The sequence below is a fragment of the Chaetodon auriga genome, chromosome 7 (assembly GCF_051107435.1).
Source record: "Chaetodon auriga isolate fChaAug3 chromosome 7, fChaAug3.hap1, whole genome shotgun sequence".
Classification (NCBI taxonomy): domain Eukaryota; kingdom Metazoa; phylum Chordata; class Actinopteri; order Chaetodontiformes; family Chaetodontidae; genus Chaetodon; species Chaetodon auriga.
The window spans coordinates 10942085-10952677 of record NC_135080.1 but is presented as its reverse complement, the minus strand read 5'-3'; the positions used below and the strand labels follow the sequence as shown (position 1 = coordinate 10952677).

General features: G+C 40.4%; 1 protein-coding gene across 2 annotated transcripts; it reads right to left on the bottom strand.

Moving 5' to 3' along the window:
- Positions 1-1250: 1250 nt before the first annotated feature.
- On the bottom strand, positions 1251-9623 carry calm3a (calmodulin 3a (phosphorylase kinase, delta)). Of its 2 annotated transcripts, XM_076735107.1 has the most exons (7): positions 9263-9623; positions 9119-9143; positions 5085-5115; positions 4462-4605; positions 3963-4069; positions 3238-3373; positions 1251-2974 (listed from the first exon to the last, which is right to left on the bottom strand). In XM_076735107.1, the coding sequence occupies exons 2-7, from the start codon at positions 9119-9121 to the stop codon at positions 2946-2948; spliced, it is 450 nt and encodes a 149-aa protein (XP_076591222.1). In that variant the 5' UTR covers positions 9122-9143; positions 9263-9623; the 3' UTR covers positions 1251-2945. The 2 variants fall into 2 exon arrangements, with proteins under 2 accessions (XP_076591222.1, XP_076591221.1); XM_076735106.1 differs by having other exon boundaries at positions 9119-9601.
- Between the last annotated feature and the right edge of the window lie 970 nt (positions 9624-10593).

Here is a 10593-nt window from a genome sequence, read left to right as displayed (position 1 = left end):
TGTTGAAACAGCACCACCTAGTGTTAAAGTTAAAATACCTTGTTACTGTACCATATTTGTGGTGCAAGTTTTTATGGTGTCTCGAACTTGACCTTTATTCATGTAACGAGCCAAAGGTGTTTGATTAGAGGCAACGGTGTGGGCTGGAGGCTTGGGTAAACTGTACATTGTGACCAACAATGGAGGAAAGTAACTCAGTACATTTAATCAAGTAGCTACTCTAGTTAAGCACAATTTGAGGTACTTGATTCTTCACATTTTATGCATTTTGCAATTTATGTGTAAAATCATTATTTTGTGCGCTAACATCTAAGCCAAAGGGGTGGAGCTCATTTTAATAGCTTTACATACAACTGAGTACGTTGTAACGTTGAAAATAGAGAACTACATTTCCCTGTGAAGTGTACAAGTAGTGGCACAAAATTAGAATACTCAAAGCACAGAATACCTCAAAATCATACTTAGGTGCTGTATTTGAGTAAAGTTACTGAATTGCTGTCCACCTCTGATGAGAATACTGTAGATTTGAGGCGTCCTAAAATAAATCTGATGTCCAAATGACCGTCTTCAACACCCCAGTGCAGCTAATAAAACCAAACCATCATTTACAACAAATCTCTATAATTCTCACTGCTGCATGTGAGATTTATATTATTGCGCAGCGCCGTGGGAGCTCGACCAGTGATCCTCTCCAGCCTGCCATTACACAACCGAAGAGGGATAATCACACCTGCCTGTGATGCTGCAGTTCTTACTGTCCTGCTGAGTGTGCTCCTGTTTCCTAATTCATTTATCTACTTAACCACATGATTAACATGTGCGCACACGTCCAATCACATCTACCTGCTCCAGATAAGGCGTCCGCTCATTGGTTCTCGATTTTGCCTGCCAGTGAGAAGGCGGGCACTCCTTGTTTGCATTTAGAGTGCATGGGTGAGAGGTCGCGACCCTCGCTGACCTGGATTACCACAGGCTCCTGTAGCAATCTCATGAGCCACTAAATATAGCCTGTGCCTGGGATAGTTTCTCCAGTGAAGGGCTAGGGTGACCTACCCTAACCCACTCTGAGACTGTCTGGGATTAGTGCTCCTTTCTGGCACAGGGACGCTGGCAGGGAAAGGATATAGCGCAACATGGAGAGTAGCTTTTGTGAATGTGTGAATATCAGTCAGGTTTCTTTTTTTAGTCACTGGCTTTAAACCAACAGAGATCCATGTTAGATTAAACATGACAACGAAATGCAGGTGAAGTAAAGCTCAGTCAATTTATTGATTTATGGAAAATATATCACATCTTTACATTTTTGAGATACCTTCAGAAGTTAACAGTCCATTTACCATTTACTTCCCCACATCTGAATCAAAGCCATCCAATTAAAATGCTTCAATAAGAGCAGTAAGTTCCCTGCTTTGAGGAAATCCTAAGATACCTCAGCTAATCTGTTTCTGAAATTTAGCCAACTGTTCAAAAACCTAACACCGAAACCCAACTCCCATCTAAAGCTGAATACTTTGCTACAGCCCCCTCTCATCCCTACGTCCCACTCTAACAGCCCAAATGAAACACGTCACCCCCACCACAAGTAGTGTTTGTGAATATACAATATATGTATTTCTGTTCAGTAAAACAGCAAGCAGATTGAAGTTTGAATCACCGGACTACAAACTGAAGATTAGACAACAACAAGGACGAGAAAGGAGTGTAACATATGAGTTGTTATAGCAGCAGCAACAGTGACATTTGCTTTCTTTTTCTTCTTTAGAACAAAACCTTTTTAATATCCACATGATTTATACCAAAGTGCAAATATGTTCAACTGCATGTATTTTTTATGTAATCATATTAAGTAGATTTATTATATTCTAATGAACTACGAGTCTTGCAAGAAGGTTGAGGCGTTTTAGAGTATTATGGCACATTTCAAAACCGAAGAGAAAACATGTCACAGGTCATTTACTACAACAATAGGCAATGCAAACTTTACGACACACTAATATATATCGATATATTTGGTGACCAAAGTTTGTCATCAATACATTAATATTTGAGAACACATTTATAAAGCATTACAATAAATATTGTATCATCAGGATATCAACTGCAGTCCTCAAGTGTGTTTTTACAATAATCATCCTGAAGCAATACAACATACTACTATCTGTCTCCATCAGTGCTGTGGGCAATGTGAAGCCCACCACTCAAACAAGACAATAGAACATCCCCAAAGGGAAAAAACCATCAGCCGTTTTCAGTCTCTCGCTCTTGTCCAAACTCTTCAAGATATAAGAATGCTCATCTCCAAATGAGCACCAATGAACACCCTACATCGCAACTATTTGCTCTTGCAATAATCAATAGTGACACAAATTTTACAGATATATAGCTATATAATAATGTATATACCTCCAGTGTGTACACAATCTGACCACTACCTCTGATGGGATCAGAGCTTCCTTGTTGTGGCGAGAGACCGCCACAGAAAGGGTGCATGCAAGAAGAGTACTCAATTCAGTATTTAGAGAATCACCACGGGTGCAAGAGAGTCGGTTTTCTTTGTTGAATATTGGAGAGAATTAAATAGCAAACTTCTCTATTCGAACTGTGGCATGGGTTCCTATCCCTCTGCCTTTTCAGTGTTGCTCTTTCCTATAAATTAATCAGGAGCTGGGTGACTCAGCAGAATCTTGGTCTGAAGTACGGGGCATCGGCCCTCTTAAAGCTTGGTCCATTAACTTCTCTAGGGATTATTCTGTTGGTGTTTGCTAAACAGATACCTTAGAAGTAGTTGGATATACTGAAGCGCAAATTGCAAAATTATATTTAAAAAAAAAAGGTGATTTTAGGGGGAAGTTTGTCTAACATTTGATAATTGTTCCTTTTTTTGGTTCTTATAGACAGTGATCTTAGGAGGACAAGCAACGTTTAGAGAAATTTCAGGGTTCTCTTCACTTGGCAGTCATCATCTGGACAAACTCTGTAAAAAGAACAGAAGACAATGCTTAACACACAGATGCAAACAGTGAGACTTGGGCAGCTGTCAAGGCTTTTGGTACAGGAAATTGTTAAGATAGGACGTGAAAGCATATCGTAAAGGTTATGTTGCAACTGACATTTTGCCTCATCTCCGTCTTAGCAATGCAACAATAAACGTGGCCCTTGTTCAAGTAAGACTTTGGTATAAACATTAAAGGTTGTATTGTAATTAATGCATCGCTGCAAACAAACAGAACATCTTACCCTCATAGTTGACCTGACCGTCGCCATCAATGTCAGCCTCGCGGATCATTTCATCCACCTCCTCATCAGTGAGCTTCTCTCCTAAGTTGGTCATGACGTGCCGTAGCTCTGCTGCACTGATGTAGCCGTTACCATCCTGCAGATGGCAACAGAAGAATTATTATTATTAACCATTTTACATAGTATGGTTTTCTAGGACAGCATTTACAGCTTATTATTCTCCGCACCTGTGAGGTCAGTTATGATTTGGATGAATGGTACTTCTTTAGCCTAACCTGTACTTGGAGCTAACTGCTAAACATTTACATGTTAGCATGCTAAAGATTATTGTTCAGCTAGCGAAGAGACACCAACAATTGAGACACCCCCATCCCCTCCCTTCAGGCCAAAGCCACTCCCCGGAACACATGAACGTGCGATGACTACCGCTGTAGTGCTCACAGCTGTCAAGTTAGCATGTTGGTATGAGAATTTTTTGGTTGCACTTTCTCTCCCATTCTTCCTGCAGCTCGCTCGCTATAGCTTTGGCAATGTACCTGCCTAGTCTTACGGGAGAATCCAGTCATGTGCAATGAGTGCAAGAGCATTGTGGCTGTGGGCCTATTTTCCAGACACGGGTAGCATAACATACAATGGATACACAAACTGATCTGTGGCAAACAACAGTTACCAATTGTGTTGGGTGGTGCGAGTTAATACGCTCAATCTTCTCAGTCGTAATGTACCTTGTCAAAGACTCTGAAGGCTTCTCTGATCTCCTCCTCACTGTCCGTATCCTTCATCTTTCTGGCCATCATGGTCAGGAACTCAGGAAAGTCAATTGTGCCATTACCTACACAGTCATACGAACAGAAGGAGGTAGGAGTAATTGTGACACTTTGAAAAAAAAAAGCCCACATCTTCATTAACAACAGAACAGATGCAGCTACAAGTACAGATTGTATTCAAGTCTAGAGTAGAGCGATACATTTGCATTGTGGATACTACAGGCAAATTTGACCTTATCTCAGATATCAGTATCTGTATATATGCCAGCCATGGCAAAGACAGCACAGACGAGTTTGCAGGAAGAAAAAAAATGACAGGATGGTATTTTAAAGCGTGCCCGTTAAGAGGCATATGATGATGAAACTATCCAGTAATTTTCTCTCCAGCAAGAGCAACATTTGAAAAGAAGTTTTAACAAGTATAGTTTTCTTGTGCATTTGTGCTTTCTGTTCTCACCATCAGCATCCACCTCATTGATCATGTCCTGCAGTTCAGCCTCAGTGGGGTTCTGTCCCAGAGAGCGCATCACAGTCCCGAGCTCCTTGGTAGTGATTGTACCGTCACCATCCTTGTCAAACAGCGAGAACGCCTCCTTGAACTCTGCGTTTACAGAAATAACGCAGTTAGTTTGCCATTAGCATTCACGTCGATACGGACAGTTCACTTTCAGTCTGTCAAGCAGTCTTTCTAAGCATTAACAGGGTCTGTGCATGACTAATTCAATGCTACAAAGGACCAAAACATGTGGGACGCTGGCATAGCACAGACTGAGTAAAAGCACTGGTGCACCTACTGCAAAATTTCTAAAACTGGTGTGCATATGTGAGCTTTTCATCCTGCTGATTTTCATTTTAGCCGCATCATCAAGGTCCAGTTCACACCGAGTGAAGCCATGTGAATATAATTAACTTGTTAGGAGGATACGACCATAATCAGGACCAGGACCAGAACCACCACCTCGTATCTTCACAGACTTCTGGTTCCTTTGATCTCTTAGACACCTTAGTTTCTTAGGTTTGGTGGTGAATTAAGGAGCTGCTAAACTTAAAATAAACCACACGATGATTGTATGCACTCACCAGCAATCTGCTCCTCAGTCAGCTGATCAGCCTGTTGACAAAAGGATAAGACGTTGATAAAACATTAATGATCCATAGGAAAAATAATATTTTGGGCAGCCCTGTTAATATCAATTACTTCTCTTATCACAGAATGTATTTAGGTCAGACTTAGTTCTGTGCATGGATGTAATTTTCCATGTTTAAAAAAACAAGCTGAATGTTAGTTAGTTCAAATTCTAGGTGAGATTATTTGACATGATGATAGGGTATATGTATATATATGTGTATATCTATATCTAGATATAGATATAGATATAGACGGCACAATAAGTCCCAGACGTATAACAAACACAGCATAACTTTTTTTGCAATCTGGGTTGTAAATACAGTGGAGTTGGTGCTAATCCAGGTGGATAGGAAACACGGGAAACATTATACAGCCAACAAATCAATAAACATCACACTGTAAACAATAAAACACTAACAAATAAGTGCAATGAAATATAATAGTGTTAGCACTGCATTTCTTCAGAGGCAGTAACCCACAATTGCCCAGTGATGGAACAAGCCCCTGGCCCCAGCATCTAACAGTAACCCATGCAAGATTTGGAGTATTGAAAATGGTGAAAGCATTTTTTTAGTGCTGGCTACTACTAGACCACAAGCACATGTACAAATCTGCTTTGTCAAAGTCAGAATTTCTTCGTGTCCAGACAAATATACTTATATTGAACAATATGTCCCCCATTTTATTGCTTTTGAGAGCTGTTTTGCAGCATGTTACACACATGCCAAGATGTTGACTGTGTTATGTTTCCAACTGTCTATTCGAAACTATTTTTTGTGGCATCAACTCATCACGAAATAGGACAACTCACAGCCTCACATCTTAAAGGAAAAGAGAAGTACATATGAAAAACAGAACAGAGGCACTTTTGTTCTTGGGTTGGTTCTTGCACAGCCTGCGCAAGTAGTGCCTACCTCTTCATATTTCTACATACAATGTCATTATTAGAAGGCAAAATCCTAAATAAATATCTTGTTCCAGACAATATGGACAATGCTACAGGAGTAATTTGCTGTGATGATTAAATATTTCCCCCCTTGCAATCTCAGCTGCTGCTCTTTATGAAGAAGGAAGCTACAAACTTTTAACAGCCACTCTTCATCCCTGCAGAGGGTGAGTGTTTGCTACACAAAGATTCATTTGGTGGATGTGACTTCAGCACGATGATTACAGCGATGGAAGCTTTGGCAGGCCTGATGAGGAGCACCTGCAGCAGACTCCACTGTGTAAACAACCTACACAGATCTATGCCAATGCAAATGAACTCTCAGCAAACTAATTCAAAACAGACTGAGATATTATCTGACAGCTGGACCCAGACATTGCCCATGGCCTAGCTTAAGAATATCCTTACAGATGCAAAGCAATGAAACCAGCTCAACGATCGTTTAAACTCTTTGTGATTATGATTTGTTGGACCTTATATTCTATTAAAGCTGGTATTTTATGCAAAATTTGGTCTCTTGTATTCTGTTTAATCTAAAATGTAAGACTTGTCTCATTACTGGGGTAAAGTCATAGTAAAGAAACACTCATATTGCTTGCAGAGTGGAATTACATCTTGGTAATTTTGACTATTAAGAAAAATCTGCAACTATTTTACACAACTTGACACAAAATATAAGGAAGCTTGCACTGATACAACCAATTCATTTTTCAACTTCATCTGAAACACCATTCTCATGAGGTCTTACCAGGCCTGTCTAAGTCAGTCAACATGCCCACTTCAGGCTGAGAAAGTGTGATGAGGGACGGGTATAAATACTCCACAGCCCGAAATACACACGCCTGCTATAATTAGTGAGACACGAACAGGGTCGCCAATGTAGCACACTGAATATCACCGCAACTAACCACCTCTTTGTATCTTTTTTACTGAACAGATGTCAGACTCGGTTTATTACCATAGACTAACTCCTGTGCCAACTGTTGCTTAACAGTGCTTGCTGCTTTGTGTTTGTCTATAAGCCTTCATATTGTCAGGAAATGATTCTCAGATGACTTGAAAACAATTGCCATGATCAGGCATGTCAAGAACTTAACAGCTGTATACAATAAAACTTAAAAGCCTACAATAATATAGAACTGTAAACTGTAACGGTAAATGAAGATAAGCTGATAATGCTATACACATCCTAATGAAACAAAAGTTGGAATTAAGCAATTAAATCAATTAAACTCATACAGCTGTAGAGCTAATACATGAAATAAAGAAAAATCGAGTTGCCATTTTGTCCATGTGTGCTTGCACCACAGACAAAGGATAAATGAGTTCCTAACGATCCCTTCCTTTATCAAAACCGAAGAGATTAAAGCTAACATTTCTGCAGCTCGCGGTGGTGGTAACGCCATGTGTTCTTCGAGTCAATTTCAATGAGTCACCCTGTTGGCTTGGGGGTGGGGGGGGACAAAAAAAGAAGGGAGCAAGACAGACTGCAGAGTATCTATTTGTCCACTGCCAACCAATTCGGTGTTGCTGAAGCAAGCAGTGTCTGGATCAGCGCACAGCACAGTACAGTTGAGTGTTAGAGGATTTGTATGGCTGCTGTGAAAAGCGCCCTGCAAAACAGCACTGCTGCCTTTCAACTCATCAGTAAACAAGAGATCATATCACATATTCTCGTGTCAAGTAAAGAAAACTACAGAGGCCGCAGTTTGTTTTTCTTTTTCATCTTACAGTCAAGACAAATTCTGTTTGGCCAGCATGTGACTGATATTGTAGCACGATCCAAGTTTCCTTACTTGGCAGAGGACAATATCTATCACAGACCATGTGTCTGTTCTTTTACAATCCAGAAAACAACAGTTGTGAAGGATAAAGGATGAGGCACAAAGGCAGGGATTCATCTGTAGTGGCACAATAGGGCTTTTTGATACACTTAGTTTCCATTTTGGAGGGTGCACTGCGGGTCCTGACAGCCTACTGCACCAAGCATGGTTTGGTTCAATGCAGGGGGAAGGGAGGCGCGGAAGGAGGGGTGGCAAAGAGGATCATTCAGCAGGAGCAGAATGCGGTTCATCGCTATGGCGCAATACGTTACGGAAGGGATGCTGTCATGGTGATTTTGCAAGAACGCTGCAACATCACAATAATCTCCATGCCAAAAAACAAACAATTGTTGCTAACGGCAAGCAACATATCACTACCTGTGAGCTGTAACGTTATGTAATCGCAATTGGTGATGATTACAACCTTTCTGCGCTTGTTGCGCATGTCACAGTACATTCAGCACACTCTGCCTGCAAGAAGTATTGTCCATGTTGCAGCGACTTGTCATGCAGGGTGTCCAAATGGTGGTTAGCAAGTTAGTTAGCCACAGTTTTGATGACTGTCTGGGAAGATTAGCGAGATGGGTTTCGTGATCGCGTTAACACTGGTCGGTTTATTTTTACACAGCACCCCTTCACCACCACCACCACCACGCCCACTCTCGACTCAAAGAAAACCATAAAAACGCTGCAAACCTCGATCGGAGCATGGAGGTTAGACCACAGAATTTACAAACAATTGCGCAAATCAGCTAAATTACTGATACGACATAACAACGGGAAACACGCCGCCTGTTTCCTCTCACACCACGACGTGTATGCTGCGCAGCTCACATAAAAGAAAACGGTTTTCTTTCATCAGCTGCTGAGTGCAAAACATTTAGCCACCACTAACCAAAAGCGTGCTAAATTTACAACTATGTTATAGTGGGTAGTGTTACATACCCGTCCACCGCACCGAATTTCTGCAGTGTTCTAGCTGGTACAAATAAATAAATAAATAAACAAATAAATAAATAAAAAGCTACCGTAAGCTCGTCTGGGGTTTTGGTTTGAGTTACTTGTTGGCTATCGGATTATGAACTGTAATACCATAACGATTACTTGGTGCCAATTATTTCGAGACCGTCGCAGAGCAGTGCAACTGATATTAACGATACCTAGCTAACGTTAGCTAGTAGGGCTAAGTTAGTTAGGTTAGCAAGCTTGTACTCACCATTGTCCCGTAGACTTTTCAGGCTCTGTGAAGAAGACAAAATGACCAATGTAAGGCTTTGTATTGACCTTAGGACACAGCTACTCAAATTAAGTCCTGAACTAATCTCAGACTTAATTAAAATATATGTTTCGGGAAATCTACCCTGACTGTATCGCAGCGTTGCAGTAGAGTTGCCCGGAAACCTCAATCCAACGACGCCGGCGTGCTATGCCTTAGTTTGAGTACTGTATCCCTCCGCAGGTGCACCTTTGGTCCTCCCACTCAAAGCTTAGCCAAAATACTGAATGATGCACATGTTAAAGTGTTTCAATTGCAATACGCGTGCAGTATTTATTATTGACAGTCCATTTGACACACAACAAAGAGTAAAGCCGAGATTGTTCTTGCTCTATATAAACGAAGCGCGCAAAGATACCACCTCCGCCACCCCGTCTGGAGAAGGGACGCTGTATGGAAGATTAACGATGAGTTATGAAGTGCACGGGCCGCTAGTTCCGGAAGTGTGTAACTCCCTTGTGTTCTCCTGTTTCATTTTTTTTTTTTTTTTTTTTTTCTGTAAACAGTAGCCTTGGTTTTACTAAATTTAGAAACAGGACTCTCCCGCATTATGTAGTGATCATATAGGTTTGTGTTAGGACCACCAGTTATAATTATTTAAATCACAGAAATTGTCAGACTGATGGGCTTATAGACACATACACCTCCTTCCATGCACACGCTTCACGCTTACATCAGCTTGCTTTGAGAAAAAAAAAAAAAAAAAAAAATCCAGTTGATTTGAGTATATTTGTAGCTGTGTGAAGAGTCCTTTAAGTAAGTGTTTTGCTAATTGTTCTTCACTTCACTTCACTGATGTTCGACCTTCACTAGGCAGAATGATGGATGTGCAGAGTTTGACACTAAAAGTCTATTTTCACATTCAAAGTTTCTCTGTGCTCACTTGAGTTTTAGATGCACAGCACAAGTATTGTGACATCTCAACAAGTCTGGAAGCCAATAGTGGTACATCGAGAACATACACTGAGAATGGACTTTTCAGTGAACTAGGAGACATTTTGTTTACAGATTTTTTTAAATGAACAATTTTTACTTATTCGTGGATTCACAACGTTTCAATCAGTGAGTTAAAAGGAACTGCGGCTTTTCATGGAAACCATATCAGATACAAATTAGTATTCCTTACACAGTATTTTCATATTTCTTAAAACATGTCTAGAGGGGATCTTTAAAATTATGTGAAATTGAAACTAATTTACAGCTGATCTCTCACCATTTAGGGTACAGAAGCTGGGAAGCTACTTGTAATTATTTTATGTCCTTATTTTGAGATCTAGAGATAATTATTTAGTTTTCTCAAGATAAGAAGATACGAGAAAACAAAAGCTTGTTTCTTCTTATTACTTAGAATGTTTACCAGAGACCAGGAGAGCCATGGCAGCATGCAAAATGGCATCTTGACAACTGCAACAACT